This window comes from Schistosoma haematobium, assembly GCF_000699445.3.
Source record: "Schistosoma haematobium chromosome Unknown HiC_scaffold_194, whole genome shotgun sequence".
In the NCBI taxonomy this organism is placed as follows: domain Eukaryota; kingdom Metazoa; phylum Platyhelminthes; class Trematoda; order Strigeidida; family Schistosomatidae; genus Schistosoma; species Schistosoma haematobium.
In genome coordinates, this window is record NW_026137042.1 from 52,101 (window position 1) to 68,941 (window position 16,841).

Sequence of the window (16,841 nt, forward strand, 5' to 3'; positions counted from 1 at the left end):
GCATCACATTCCCTATGCATGAGATATTATCATTACATAATCAGTTAGATTTGATTGCACAATGTTGTGAAGCAATAATATTCAACTCTACACCATCTTCGAATTTCAACATTTTCAAATCGAATGATTAACACTTGTTTAATTTGTGTATGTCAAATCATCTTATCATGATAATGAAATGAGAGCTTGATGCACGGTGACCAACTGTCAGTTTTCAGTGGAATCGAACATGTACACAATCCTGTGATCCAAAGTCGAGATCCCATGGAGTGAGACTTGATAAGGACCAGTGAAATGTTCACATGTATTGACATGACTAATGGATGTGTTGTTGATGCCAGTGTGTTATTATTGTCCTCTTGTCACGAAACATGTTCGAGCATGGTAGATACGATTGGAAGATTCTCTAGACAAACTGAAATTAGGAAGAATGTGATCGAACTGATGCAAAATGCTCATCTGTGTTGTGAATTTAGTATGCCGATTTGATCTTAGAGAATTTGTGGTAACCGATCACATGTGAAGTGAATGAGTGAGGTGTGGAATGACACCTATTTGTTATTTTGCGAAATTCATTGGATTAAACTTGATTGATCTACATATCATTCAATCGATACAAGAATGTGATGTGATGTGCACATTGATTGTATACTGTTGTTATCATACTGATAATGTCACCCAGTATATAATATCGTCTTCGTCAACAACTCAGGTTCATTAACAACACTGACGTTTCTCTCAGTCGATTAGTATCGATGTGATTAGCGCTTCTTAATCAATAGAATAATTCTAATTGACTTCAGATTTCGATGGCTTATCGATTGGATTTGTGAAACAACTTGATTATCGATCACTTATTTATTGTCTAGAGGTTTCCTGAAACATCTTAGAATATCTCTTAGAATCCTCTCAATTCAGCTTTTTCCCTCCTAGTGTTCATTCGACTACGACCACTCTCCCTAAACGGTATTGTTTTGGAGATCTAAATATGAATTTATTGGTGTACGAATTGTGTAGTGATATCGCTTACTTGGTGATTGCATTGCTGAAACAAATATGGAAGTTCTACAGATAAGATATCTCTCTATAACCCTGAATAAATAACTCATTTTTCCCCTAATAGATGATAGTAATAATGATAATAATGATAATGAACTGTTTCGAACTGTCGCATACTCTGACACCCATCAATTATGTCATACATTTTGTTCATGCACATCCAGAACACTTCACCTCGTGCAATTCATTTCAACTAGATAATACTTTACTGAAATAACAAAAGAAATCATACCATTGAAATCATGTCACTCTCAGTGTCAACTTGTAATGCGTTAATCTACACAATTGTTAAAAGTCTTGAAATTGTTAATTAAAATGTAATTGTTGATTAGTGATAGCATGATAGCAATACAAGTGTCAAGTAATGATTTCACTTAGTAATAATATCGACATTTTCACTGTCTTTCTCTGATGAACCTGGGTCAAATTCATTAGGTGTTTCGTCCCCAGAATTCCACTCCTGATTCAGTGCATCAACAATATTTTCCCCACTTTCATCAGACATCCTCGTTGACTCTCGTGGTATATTACAAGGTGAATGAACACTGTTTCTAGGCCATGTTAAACACTTCATTATGGATCCAACTGATCGTAGTCCACCTCGACGAATGACTGTAACACATGTATCTGGTTGAACTAGTATATATCGACCACGAAACATCACTTGCCTGTAAACAAGTACACAGTAATAAGAATACACATGTGACTGACTACATGGAAGTTTCAATATTGGTAAAACTGTTTGGAAAACAAACCACTTGAAATTATTTACCTTACATTGAACATCTGCACTGGTTTATCTAAACCCAATTATGGATTACTGTCATATAAATCCATCCAATAATCCCTGTTTTTGTAGAAGCTATATAGTCTCATGCATTTTACTGGCAGTGCGAGACTGTACAAAAGTCTTGTTTGTCTTTCTGAGCTATTCGAATTTGTGTGATCCTCGGTTGTAGTTTCCAACGTTTCAAGTGACCACACGGTGGAGCAAGATATCATCGTAACGAGCAACACTAAACAATTTGGCATTGTTCTTGATCAAATAGTGAAATCAACCATTGTGGGTCTGTTTATATCATTCATGTCAAAAGAATAAGGTGAAGTGTAGGATTTACGTGTGATTGTTTCGTGACGATTATGGGTTTCTAAATAAATAATATATTTGTAATATCTCAATGAGTCGAAATTTAGATTTTTCTGACTTTTCGTGACTTAGTGTAAGTCACTTCTTCAGAGAATAAATAACCTAATTAAAATTAATCCAAGTATAAATAGCACGTTGGAACAATGCAAGAATAATATTGGATCAATCAAAAACAGGTCTGAACAAGTTAATGTCATGTCATTCCGGTCAAGATGATTCATAAGCGATCTGTATGTAAATTTGTGCGTGTGGGTATTGTTCGATAAGATTTAAAGAATAAGGTTAAATGCGAGTGCATTGTATTAGTTTATGCTACTATATCTAACTAGATCACACGTATTCTTTAATTGGATGTCGATAAAATTAATTCACAGTAACATGATATGACCTATATAAAATAGCATATATAATGCAACTACTCGACCTACTGTGTTGTGCATAATATAAACCGATTTCACGTCCATAACTAATTAGATGAACAATGTCAGTCAATCTGTTCTTCCTCGTCACAGTAATTTCTTATCAAACTGTGTATCCAGTTGTGAGCATTCCTACAACAACTGAGATGAACAGCAATACCACTGCATCGAATAAATCATCAAGTCTACTGAATTGGAGAAATACAATCTCACAATGTGTTCGATTGTATATGGAACCAAATCAACTTGGTGATTGGTTTGATATATGTGATAGTAATGAGCTGCTCTCATCAACATTTGTTTGGAGAACCAAATCGATTTGTACAAGTGGAAATACGAATCCATTCAGAAAAACATATTGGTTAATATATGAGTAGGTTTGTCCAATTTGATATGATCCGTTGTGAGGTTTATGTTGTTAATGTGGATCTACGAAGCTTTGTCCACTTATCCGTTAATTCTATTCTCATGAAGTTATGTCACGGAATTCCTTGAAAACCACTAGAATTTAATAGTTATGCTTATAGTTTGTAATTCATGATACAATCACAACCAACTGTCATGATGATTTCCGGTTCTCTATGTGGTACATCTTGTATTAGTATAAAGACAACATACTGTTTGGTGAATTTCCGTAAACTAACAAAATTGAAGATCACCATTCATTTTGTTGTGTAGAATTAAGAATTAGAATTAGTTGACTGGAGACACGAAAATAATTTCATTCAGTGATGATGAAGCGTTGTAGACCAGTCTGTGTGTGTGTGTATGTGTGTGGTGATGCATTTCGTCTTTCCAATCAATGTTATCAGTTGATTCACGAAATTCAGTTGGTCGACTTGCTTTAGATATTCCGATTAAATGACGAATGGAAAGAGTGTTTGCTTCGTTTTGAATATCTTCGGATAATAGGTAGGTAATTTGCCTAATTATCTGATGCTTCCATTGTCTCCTACCAACGATCGTCATATGTGAAAATATGAATATAAAATGAGATAAGATCAGTGAGAATATCAGTTAATTTTATACACCTTCGCTGTCCTCGTTGGTAATGTAAACACATATGGTTTTCAGCAGAACAAGTTATGTGTTTATCTGTGATCAAATGATGACTCGCAAATTGTGGTTCAGTTGATCTACACTTAAGCAGCATCCGTTGAATGAATAAATAATGTGTAGAGTAGTTCTAGAGCAAATACATTCCACAGAACTGTGATACTTTCAGATCTATAAATAAATTGAATTAATTATCATCATGATTAATTTATGATTTTCATATCTACTTTTGCACGATTTTATCCATCTTTGTTTAGACGATCTCATTTCGCAGGACCTTACATACTACTCAGTGCCAGTAAATGTATTGACGATATAAATCAGTATAAACTTTCGGCAACTATGTCAATACTGATCTGTGTAGAGAAACTAACGGCAAAATGGGATGTGTTTGTTTCTTGTCAATATCCAAAACGACCATGGAGGGAATTTTTCCCAGTAAACTGGCACTCTGATTATAAAGTCATATCTAAATCTGGAACGCAATCAGCTGATGGAGCCGAAGTTTCCTCACTGGAAGAAATAGAAAGTTTGTTGGAACTACAGAAGAACAGTGTCAACAATAAATAATTACAAGTACAATCTCTTCGTTTTAATTCCGTTCGTCAAATATTGAGGTGAATGCGGATATCAGTCTAGTATGAGAGAGGGAGAGAGAGAGAGAGAGAGAGCTGAAAATGATGTTTGTAATTGTTTTGAATCAATGGACGTAATTAGTTTGATCAGAATCACGATGAATATTGACTGATATTTATGACGGATAACAGTTCAATATCTATTGTTTTGTGTCTTTATACACCACTAGTTATCACATAATTTATTCGCAAATGAAATTACTACTTATTCGCTCTTGTACTCTACTAATCCAATGACGTTCGTTCGGTCTGATCAGCCTAGCGTCCTATTAATCCATTGCTCGTCTAGCCCGTCCCTCTGAGTCTACAATGCCAACAACAGCTTCCACTATGCGAATTATTTATTTCAGTCATACTGGGTTCATATATCATTCAGACAGACCGCAAAGCACCATAAGTAGGAAATAACATTTATACACAATAAAGCCAGAAAGTGACTGTGAACGTGGGAGACCGAAATCAATAAACTGAGTATAACTTATGAACAGAAAATCATGTATATAATAATAATAATAATAATAATAATAATAATCTGTCGATCAAAACGAAGCTTCTAATAAGTGGAATATAGATATACATAATTTGATCACTGAATAGTTATACCACAGGAGTATATAGATAATATTAGTCCATTAATAGGTCTCAGGAATTACTCGTAATTTAATCTTCGCTAGGATATAACATATTGTTAGTGGTAGATGTTATTGGGAAAAGTGAATGTTAAACACCAAGTGTCAAGAATACGATAATGATGGTGTTCTAAACAATTTAACCTCCTAGTTCACCGACATTAATTAAGCTGGTTGATAATCATCGAGTTGTGAAAATATAACTTGTCAGTCCACGTCGTTCCAATCAGTAAAATTTCAATGCAGTGTTGTTCAATGTTCCAACAGAGAGTTGACCGAGAGAGTAGTACAGATTGTTTTGTAAGAACGTGGCATTTATCCAATTCTCTGTTGTAAGTGAACATTCTGTTCTCCAGAGTTATTTATCATGACCTACTATTTGAAATGTCATTGTAAATAACGTACAGTTATCATATGAATAATGAATTTGTATAGGTACATAATGAATGATTTCCACTCACTGGTCAATGAGAATGACTCTACAAATAATTGATGGTTACTGTGAGAACTCATAGACGTTCAACACATTAACCAAATTTGGTTTTGAGGGAACACATATGCTAGACTGAATTGCAGATTAAAAAGAAATAACTACACTCTTTTATTGATTAGGTATTTCACTTATCTTACCATACTACTTGGTATTGTACAGTAGATTAAATGATTATCAATCAATTTGAAGCCTTCCTCTCTGATTTCTTTGTTGAAATGAACTGCTCATCTTAAATATTGTCGATTTTTCTGAAGTTTCGAACCACTTTATTGTTTGTAGTTGTATCGCCTATCTCATTTGATTGTTTACTCCCTTTGAAGTATCCTAATACTCTGTAGAAATTTACTGTAGACAGCTTGTTTATTTCGAATCGATGGATACTGATTCACTCTGTTAACTGCTTACATGCTTCTTAGTCTGTTGAAAAATGAGACATAAGACAGGGAAAACAGGAATTTCAGGACACTTGAATGTTTATTAGTGAATTAGGAAAGGAGTTTTCATGGATAATTCACTTATTACAATCCTTTCATTTGATCACATTATCTGATGTCAAATATAGTTATGTCATCCCTTTTATCTTATTCTTAACTTGACTCGTATACAAGTTGAATAGATTGCATAGGTAGTTTACATGGTGAATTGAATTGTTTTCATCTTATACTAATAAGCATTTACCGGTTAGCTTAAAAGTGAGACTTGTGAACTTTGAATATCCACATGAAAGATCGCATGTAGCCAAACATTAATTTAGGTAAACGTTTATTGCTTATATTGCACAAAGTTAGCGGATACACTTCGAAGGATTTTGTTCAAGATAAGAGAAGAAAATGATTAGCGATATGAGTATCATACTAATTGAGTTGTCGATTTTAAATTACGTTTAAATTTGAACAATACTCCGTTGTGCTATCACACTATATAATAGGTATATACTTTGTCCATTAAACTATGCAATGCAATTATATTCGATAGAGTAAATTTCTAGTACCGAGATATAGTAGATATTGTCAGATTTTGTATATAATTTTACTTACAAATTGATTGACTGACTCAATAAATGACTAGCTGACTGATCGTGGATAAACAACTATTGAAAACCAGCAAACATTGCGTAGCTGTTTTTCTTAGTGAATTTTCTATAGAACAATGTGCAATGAACTCGCATAAGGTCAGGGGTTATTCTATGAAGAGCACAGAATCTCAAAGCACAACTGTGATCAAACTGTCTACATTTCACCTCAATTAATGTCCACTCAGACTTTGATTTATAATTACTTATCACTGTCCATAATTATGTTTCCAATAACTGGATGCGAACAGGAGAGAGATTTTGATATGTGAATATTTGGAATTAGCATAGAATAATATTCTCCCATGTAAAATGAAAACCAGATATTTAGAGTGAAAGAGAATTGGTGACACTGAATAAATAGAAATGATCTATGTCAGTCAACGCTGTGATGGTAAATGTTTCTCTGTGATTGTCGTTTCAATGATGGATTTCGTGCAACAACTATATCGATGCCTAATTACCACTAACTATTTCGTTATGATACACCAAAATGTGCTTGTGCACATGATGATGTGAGTTATGTGTATATGAAATATTGGAATGTGTATGAGTGATTTTCTGTGGTTGACTCAGTTACATAATACATTGCATGACGTAGTTCTCATGAATGGTGTGTTTTGTTGCTGGTAAGCAATATTAGGCAAATTTGATTGTAATGCATGACCGATGGGGATCAAGAAACAACATTAAAGCCAGCATGCAAATATCCAACTAATAACATCATTCTCCTCTTCACCATCACTTAGTTCAATAAACAAAGTGTGATAGATTTGTTGAGAAGCGTTAGATTAGTGAGATATTGATTCATGTGCCATTGTGGATGCTAGTCGGTTATAAGAGTACTCAATGAATTGGTGGTTGGAGTAATGTTTAAATGTAATGTTCATTAGCAAAATAAACCAATGTGAAGAGATTATTTTGACACATGTGTGAGAGTATTGGTACTCTCAAGAACAAATATTTGAATACTGATGATGATTAGTTTTCATTCAGCTACCTAGTGGTCAACAAAATAGTATAGACCAAATATTTGGAAGGCATTTTGTAGTACATGTTTTGCTGAACAGACCAAACAAAGATCCAAGTCAAAGTGACATGGAGCCTTACGGATAAACTTCTCTATTACATTCAAGATAAAATAAATAACGAGAAATCAGTGAAAGTTATACTACCTTGTAGTTTACTGTATTTTACATAATAAATTACGCATCGATATTTGATATGTTCTGGTTGACTGGAATGCGCCAACTGTTGTCTAGACTCACTGAAATTCAATATTTCCATCGTGACCTCAGCACTACCTTCTTGATCCTGATTGACTTGGCACTATCACTAAATTTCAACGTATATTCAGAAGGGTGGGAATGAAGAATAGGGACGATCCGATCAGGTTTGTATTGCTATTTGATCACTAAAGTTTATAGTTGAAATGAGCACATTGACTACAGTATTCCACTTTCTGAAGGTTTCCAAAATGTTTTCAGAACTTACATACAAATAGGGAAGTTCGACTGCTTATTTAATAATGTATGTCACGTAATTTAAAGATAAACTTCAGAATGCTTTATTCAGCTGACAACTGTGTGAACATAACAAGTCTATTAAATTCAAATTCATTTTACTCATTTGAAACTGGTACTTAGATAGCTGATACTTTAAGTAATGGACTGAGTCATACAAACTGATGTGAAGGTGCCTACTGATACAGGCAATGTCACAGCTATTTACAGGTATCTGAACTGTGTTGAGGTGCTCACAAGTCGTAATAGGGACAATGAACTGAGCAAGTTCCAATAAATATGTTTCGAGATTTGTGTTTGATCACCAAGCTATTTTGTAGATCAATTGAAAACCTGTACAAATTCATTATTCATATGAAAACTACACGTCATTTACAATGACATTTGAAATAGTAGGTTATGAAAAATACCTCTGTAGAACAGAATGTTCACTTACAACAGAGAAATGGATAAATGCCACGTTCTTACAAAACAATCTGTACTACTCTCTCGGTCAGCTGTCTGTTGGAACATTGTGCAACACTGAATTGAAATTTTACTGATCGGAACGACGTGGACTGACAAGTTATATTTTCACAACTCGATGACCATCTACCAGCTTAATTAATCGATTTTGTCCTCCAAACAAATATTGATGAGAGCAGCTCATTACTATCACATATATCAAACCAATCACCAAGTTGATTTGGTTCCATATACAATCGAACACATTGTGAGATTGTATTTCTCCAATTCAGTAGACTTGATGATTTATTCGATGCAGTGGTATTGCTGTTCATCTCAGTTGTTGTAGGAATGCTCACAACTGGATACACAGTTTGATAAGAAATTACTGTGACGAGGAAGAACAGATTGACTGACATTGTTCATCTAATTAGTTGTGGAAGTGAAATCGGTTTATATTATGCACAACACAGTAGGTCGAGTAGTTGCATTGCTTATGCCATTTGCATATCGATCATGTGATGTGAAAAATATTTAGTTTGTAGGAAACGATGTGTCAACCGATCACATGCATCACATTCCCTATGCATGAGATATTATCATTACATAATCAGTTAGATTTGATTGCACAATGTTGTGAAGCAATAATATTCAACTCTACACCATCTTCGAATTTCAACATTTTCAAATCGAATGATTAACACTTGTTTAATTTGTGTATGTCAAATCATCTTATCATGATAATGAAATGAGAGCTTGATGCACGGTGACCAACTGTCAGTTTTCAGTGGAATCGAACATGTACACAATCCTGTGATCCAAAGTCGAGATCCCATGGAGTGAGACTTGATAAGGACCAGTGAAATGTTCACATGTATTGACATGACTAATGGATGTGTTGTTGATGCCAGTGTGTTATTATTGTCCTCTTGTCACGAAACATGTTCGAGCATGGTAGATACGATTGGAAGATTCTCTAGACAAACTGAAATTAGGAAGAATGTGATCGAACTGATGCAAAATGCTCATCTGTGTTGTGAATTTAGTATGCCGATTTGATCTTAGAGAATTTGTGGTAACCGATCACATGTGAAGTGAATGAGTGAGGTGTGGAATGACACCTATTTGTTATTTTGCGAAATTCATTGGATTAAACTTGATTGATCTACATATCATTCAATCGATACAAGAATGTGATGTGATGTGCACATTGATTGTATACTGTTGTTATCATACTGATAATGTCACCCAGTATATAATATCGTCTTCGTCAACAACTCAGGTTCATTAACAACACTGACGTTTCTCTCAGTCGATTAGTATCGATGTGATTAGCGCTTCTTAATCAATAGAATAATTCTAATTGACTTCAGATTTCGATGGCTTATCGATTGGATTTGTGAAACAACTTGATTATCGATCACTTATTTATTGTCTAGAGGTTTCCTGAAACATCTTAGAATATCTCTTAGAATCCTCTCAATTCAGCTTTTTCCCTCCTAGTGTTCATTCGACTACGACCACTCTCCCTAAACGGTATTGTTTTGGAGATCTAAATATGAATTTATTGGTGTACGAATTGTGTAGCGATATCGCTTACTTGGTGATTGCATTGCTGAAACAAATATGGAAGTTCTACAGATAAGATATCTCTCTATAACCCTGAATAAATAACTCATTTTTCCCCTAATAGATGATAGTAATAATGATAATAATGATAATGAACTGTTTCGAACTGTCGCATACTCTGACACCCATCAATTATGTCATGCATTTTGTTCATGCACATCCAGAACACTTCACCTCGTGCAATTCATTTCAACTAGATAATACTTTACTGAAATAACAAAAGAAATCATACCATTGAAATCATGTCACTCTCAGTGTCAACTTGTAATGCGTTAATCTACACAATTGTTAAAAGTCTTGAAATTGTTAATTAAAATGTAATTGTTGATTAGTGATAGCATGATAGCAATACAAGTGTCAAGTAATGATTTCACTTAGTAATAATATCGACATTTTCACTGTCTTTCTCTGATGAACCTGGGTCAAATTCATTAGGTGTTTCGTCCCCAGAATTCCACTCCTGATTCAGTGCATCAACAATATTTTCCCCACTTTCATCAGACATCCTCGTTGACTCTCGTGGTATATTACAAGGTGAATGAACACTGTTTCTAGGCCATGTTAAACACTTCATTATGGATCCAACTGATCGTAGTCCACCTCGACGAATGACTGTAACACATGTATCTGGTTGAACTAGTATATATCGACCACGAAACATCACTTGCCTGTAAACAAGTACACAGTAATAAGAATACACATGTGACTGACTACATGGAAGTTTCAATATTGGTAAAACTGTTTGGAAAACAAACCACTTGAAATTATTTACCTTACATTGAACATCTGCACTGGTTTATCTAAACCCAATTATGGATTACTGTCATATAAATCCATCCAATAATCCCTGTTTTTGTAGAAGCTATATAGTCTCATGCATTTTACTGGCAGTGCGAGACTGTACAAAAGTCTTGTTTGTCTTTCTGAGCTATTCGAATTTGTGTGATCCTCGGTTGTAGTTTCCAACGTTTCAAGTGACCACACGGTGGAGCAAGATATCATCGTAACGAGCAACACTAAACAATTTGGCATTGTTCTTGATCAAATAGTGAAATCAACCATTGTGGGTCTGTTTATATCATTCATGTCAAAAGAATAAGGTGAAGTGTAGGATTTACGTGTGATTGTTTCGTGACGATTATGGGTTTCTAAATAAATAATATATTTGTAATATCTCAATGAGTCGAAATTTAGATTTTTCTGACTTTTCGTGACTTAGTGTAAGTCACTTCTTCAGAGAATAAATAACCTAATTAAAATTAATCCAAGTATAAATAGCACGTTGGAACAATGCAAGAATAATATTGGATCAATCAAAAACAGGTCTGAACAAGTTAATGTCATGTCATTCCGGTCAAGATGATTCATAAGCGATCTGTATGTAAATTTGTGCGTGTGGGTATTGTTCGATAAGATTTAAAGAATAAGGTTAAATGCGAGTGCATTGTATTAGTTTATGCTACTATATCTAACTAGATCACACGTATTCTTTAATTGGATGTCGATAAAATTAATTCACAGTAACATGATATGACCTATATAAAATAGCATATATAATGCAACTACTCGACCTACTGTGTTGTGCATAATATAAACCGATTTCACGTCCATAACTAATTAGATGAACAATGTCAGTCAATCTGTTCTTCCTCGTCACAGTAATTTCTTATCAAACTGTGTATCCAGTTGTGAGCATTCCTACAACAACTGAGATGAACAGCAATACCACTGCATCGAATAAATCATCAAGTCTACTGAATTGGAGAAATACAATCTCACAATGTGTTCGATTGTATATGGAACCAAATCAACTTGGTGATTGGTTTGATATATGTGATAGTAATGAGCTGCTCTCATCAACATTTGTTTGGAGAACCAAATCGATTTGTACAAGTGGAAATACGAATCCATTCAGAAAAACATATTGGTTAATATATGAGTAGGTTTGTCCAATTTGATATGATCCGTTGTGAGGTTTATGTTGTTAATGTGGATCTACGAAGCTTTGTCCACTTATCCGTTAATTCTATTCTCATGAAGTTATGTCACGGAATTCCTTGAAAACCACTAGAATTTAATAGTTATGCTTATAGTTTGTAATTCATGATACAATCACAACCAACTGTCATGATGATTTCCGGTTCTCTATGTGGTACATCTTGTATTAGTATAAAGACAACATACTGTTTGGTGAATTTCCGTAAACTAACAAAATTGAAGATCACCATTCATTTTGTTGTGTAGAATTAAGAATTAGAATTAGTTGACTGGAGACACGAAAATAATTTCATTCAGTGATGATGAAGCGTTGTAGACCAGTCTGTGTGTGTGTGTATGTGTGTGGTGATGCATTTCGTCTTTCCAATCAATGTTATCAGTTGATTCACGAAATTCAGTTGGTCGACTTGCTTTAGATATTCCGATTAAATGACGAATGGAAAGAGTGTTTGCTTCGTTTTGAATATCTTCGGATAATAGGTAGGTAATTTGCCTAATTATCTGATGCTTCCATTGTCTCCTACCAACGATCGTCAAATATGAAAATATGAATATAAAATGAGATAAGATCAGTGAGAATATCAGTTAATTTTATACACCTTCGCTGTCCTCGTTGGTAATGTAAACACATATGGTTTTCAGCAGAACAAGTTATGTGTTTATCTGTGATCAAATGATGACTCGCAAATTGTGGTTCAGTTGATCTACACTTAAGCAGCATCCGTTGAATGAATAAATAATGTGTAGAGTAGTTCTAGAGCAAATACATTCCACAGAACTGTGATACTTTCAGATCTATAAATAAATTGAATTAATTATCATCATGATTAATTTATGATTTTCATATCTACTTTTGCACGATTTTATCCATCTTTGTTTAGACGATCTCATTTCGCAGGACCTTACATACTACTCAGTGCCAGTAAATGTATTGACGATATAAATCAGTATAAACTTTCGGCAACTATGTCAATACTGATCTGTGTAGAGAAACTAACGGCAAAATGGGATGTGTTTGTTTCTTGTCAATATCCAAAACGACCATGGAGGGAATTTTTCCCAGTAAACTGGCACTCTGATTATAAAGTCATATCTAAATCTGGAACGCAATCAGCTGATGGAGCCGAAGTTTCCTCACTGGAAGAAATAGAAAGTTTGTTGGAACTACAGAAGAACAGTGTCAACAATAAATAATTACAAGTACAATCTCTTCGTTTTAATTCCGTTCGTCAAATATTGAGGTGAATGCGGATATCAGTCTAGTATGAGAGAGGAGAGAGAGAGAGAGAGAGAGCTGAAAATGATGTTTGTAATTGTTTTGAATCAATGGACGTAATTAGTTTGATCAGAATCACGATGAATATTGACTGATATTTATGACGGATAACAGTTCAATATCTATTGTTTTGTGTCTTTATACACCACTAGTTATCACGTAATTTATTCGCAAATGAAATTACTACTTATTCGCTCTTGTACTCTACTAATCCAATGACGTTCGTTCGGTCTGATCAGCCTAGCGTCCTATTAATCCATTGCTCGTCTAGCCCGTCCCTCTGAGTCTACAATGCCAACAACAGCTTCCACTATGCGAATTATTTATTTCAGTCATACTGGGTTCATATATCATTCAGACAGACCGCAAAGCACCATAAGTAGGAAATAACATTTATACACAATAAAGCCAGAAAGTGACTGTGAACGTGGGAGACCGAAATCAATAAACTGAGTATAACTTATGAACAGAAAATCATGTATAATAATAATAATAATAATAATAATAATCTGTCGATCAAAACGAAGCTTCTAATAAGTGGAATATAGATATACATAATTTGATCACTGAATAGTTATACCACAGGAGTATATAGATAATATTAGTCCATTAATAGGTCTCAGGAATTACTCGTAATTTAATCTTCGCTAGGATATAACATATTGTTAGTGGTAGATGTTATTGGGAAAAGTGAATGTTAAACACCAAGTGTCAAGAATACGATAATGATGGTGTTCTAAACAATTTAACCTCCTAGTTCACCGACATTAATTAAGCTGGTTGATAATCATCGAGTTGTGAAAATATAACTTGTCAGTCCACGTCGTTCCAATCAGTAAAATTTCAATGCAGTGTTGTTCAATGTTCCAACAGAGAGTTGACCGAGAGAGTAGTACAGATTGTTTTGTAAGAACGTGGCATTTATCCAATTCTCTGTTGTAAGTGAACATTCTGTTCTCCAGAGTTATTTATCATGACCTACTATTTGAAATGTCATTGTAAATAACGTACAGTTATCATATGAATAATGAATTTGTATAGGTACATAATGAATGATTTCCACTCACTGGTCAATGAGAATGACTCTACAAATAATTGATGGTTACTGTGAGAACTCATAGACGTTCAACACATTAACCAAATTTGGTTTTGAGGGAACACATATGCTAGACTGAATTGCAGATTAAAAAGAAATAACTACACTCTTTTATTGATTACGTATTTCACTTATCTTACCATACTACTTGGTATTGTACAGTAGATTAAATGATTATCAATCAATTTGAAGCCTTCCTCTCTGATTTCTTTGTTGAAATGAACTGCTCATCTTAAATATTGTCGATTTTTCTGAAGTTTCGAACCACTTTATTGTTTGTAGTTGTATCGCCTATCTCATTTGATTGTTTACTCCCTTTGAAGTATCCTAATACTCTGTAGAAATTTACTGTAGACAGCTTGTTTATTTCGAATCGATGGATACTGATTCACTCTGTTAACTGCTTACATGCTTCTTAGTCTGTTGAAAAATGAGACATAAGACAGGGAAAACAGGAATTTCAGGACACTTGAATGTTTATTAGTGAATTAGGAAAGGAGTTTTCATGGATAATTCACTTATTACAATCCTTTCATTTGATCACATTATCTGATGTCAAATATAGTTATGTCATCCCTTTTATCTTATTCTTAACTTGACTCGTATACAAGTTGAATAGATTGCATAGGTAGTTTACATGGTGAATTGAATTGTTTTCATCTTATACTAATAAGCATTTACCGGTTAGCTTAAAAGTGAGACTTGTGAACTTTGAATATCCACATGAAAGATCGCATGTAGCCAAACATTAATTTAGGTAAACGTTTATTGCTTATATTGCACAAAGTTAGCGGATACACTTCGAAGGATTTTGTTCAAGATAAGAGAAGAAAATGATTAGCGATATGAGTATCATACTAATTGAGTTGTCGATTTTAAATTACGTTTAAATTTGAACAATACTCCGTTGTGCTATCACACTATATAATAGGTATATACTTTGTCCATTAAACTATGCAATGCAATTATATTCGATAGAGTAAATTTCTAGTACCGAGATATAGTAGATATTGTCAGATTTTGTATATAATTTTACTTACAAATTGATTGACTGACTCAATAAATGACTAGCTGACTGATCGTGGATAAACAACTATTGAAAACCAGCAAACATTGCGTAGCTGTTTTTCTTAGTGAATTTTCTATAGAACAATGTGCAATGAACTCGCATAAGGTCAGGGGTTATTCTATGAAGAGCACAGAATCTCAAAGCACAACTGTGATCAAACTGTCTACATTTCACCTCAATTAATGTCCACTCAGACTTTGATTTATAATTACTTATCACTGTCCATAATTATGTTTCCAATAACTGGATGCGAACAGGAGAGAGATTTTGATATGTGAATATTTGGAATTAGCATAGAATAATATTCTCCCATGTAAAATGAAAACCAGATATTTAGAGTGAAAGAGAATTGGTGACACTGAATAAATAGAAATGATCTATGTCAGTCAACGCTGTGATGGTAAATGTTTCTCTGTGATTGTCGTTTCAATGATGGATTTCGTGCAACAACTATATCGATGCCTAATTACCACTAACTATTTCGTTATGATACACCAAAATGTGCTTGTGCACATGATGATGTGAGTTATGTGTATATGAAATATTGGAATGTGTATGAGTGATTTTCTGTGGTTGACTCAGTTACATAATACATTGCATGACGTAGTTCTCATGAATGGTGTGTTTTGTTGCTGGTAAGCAATATTAGGCAAATTTGATTGTAATGCATGACCGATGGGGATCAAGAAACAACATTAAAGCCAGCATGCAAATATCCAACTAATAACATCATTCTCCTCTTCACCATCACTTAGTTCAATAAACAAAGTGTGATAGATTTGTTGAGAAGCGTTAGATTAGTGAGATATTGATTCATGTGCCATTGTGGATGCTAGTCGGTTATAAGAGTACTCAATGAATTGGTGGTTGGAGTAATGTTTAAATGTAATGTTCATTAGCAAAATAAACCAATGTGAAGAGATTATTTTGACACATGTGTGAGAGTATTGGTACTCTCAAGAACAAATATTTGAATACTGATGATGATTAGTTTTCATTCAGCTACCTAGTGGTCAACAAAATAGTATAGACCAAATATTTGGAAGGCATTTTGTAGTACATGTTTTGCTGAACAGACCAAACAAAGATCCAAGTCAAAGTGACATGGAGCCTTACGGATAAACTTCTCTATTACATTCAAGATAAAATAAATAACGAGAAATCAGTGAAAGTTATACTACCTTGTAGTTTACTGTATTTTACATAATAAATTACGCATCGATATTTGATATGTTCTGGTTGACTGGAATGCGCCAACTGTTGTCTAGACTCACTGAAATTCAATATTTCCATCGT

At 34.0% G+C, this 16,841-nt stretch overlaps 3 protein-coding genes across 4 annotated transcripts; 2 read left to right on the forward strand and 1 right to left on the reverse strand.

The window, feature by feature from the left end:
- The first annotated feature begins 2,640 nt into the window (after positions 1-2,640).
- On the forward strand, positions 2,641-4,263 carry MS3_00002521 (uncharacterized protein). Its single transcript, XM_051210118.1, has one exon. It carries the CDS (start codon positions 3,892-3,894, stop codon positions 4,249-4,251), a length of 360 nt encoding a protein of 119 aa, XP_051064091.1. The 5' UTR covers positions 2,641-3,891; the 3' UTR covers positions 4,252-4,263.
- Positions 4,264-10,409: 6,146 nt separating this feature from the next.
- MS3_00002523 (uncharacterized protein) lies at positions 10,410-11,354 on the reverse strand. Its single transcript, XM_051210119.1, has 2 exons — positions 10,879-11,354; positions 10,410-10,774 (listed from the first exon to the last, which is right to left on the reverse strand). Exons 1-2 carry the CDS (start codon positions 10,890-10,892, stop codon positions 10,477-10,479), a joined length of 312 nt encoding a protein of 103 aa, XP_051064092.1. The 5' UTR covers positions 10,893-11,354; the 3' UTR covers positions 10,410-10,476.
- A 330-nt stretch (positions 11,355-11,684) lies between these two features.
- Positions 11,685-13,310, forward strand: MS3_00002524 (uncharacterized protein). Of its 2 annotated transcripts, none has more exons than XM_051210121.1 (2): positions 11,685-12,049; positions 12,986-13,310. In XM_051210121.1, exons 1-2 carry the CDS (start codon positions 12,042-12,044, stop codon positions 13,296-13,298), a joined length of 321 nt encoding a protein of 106 aa, XP_051064093.1. In that variant the 5' UTR covers positions 11,685-12,041; the 3' UTR covers positions 13,299-13,310. The 2 variants fall into 2 exon arrangements, with proteins under 2 accessions (XP_051064093.1, XP_051064094.1); XM_051210120.1 differs by having other exon boundaries at positions 11,880-12,045.
- Positions 13,311-16,841: the final 3,531 nt, after the last annotated feature.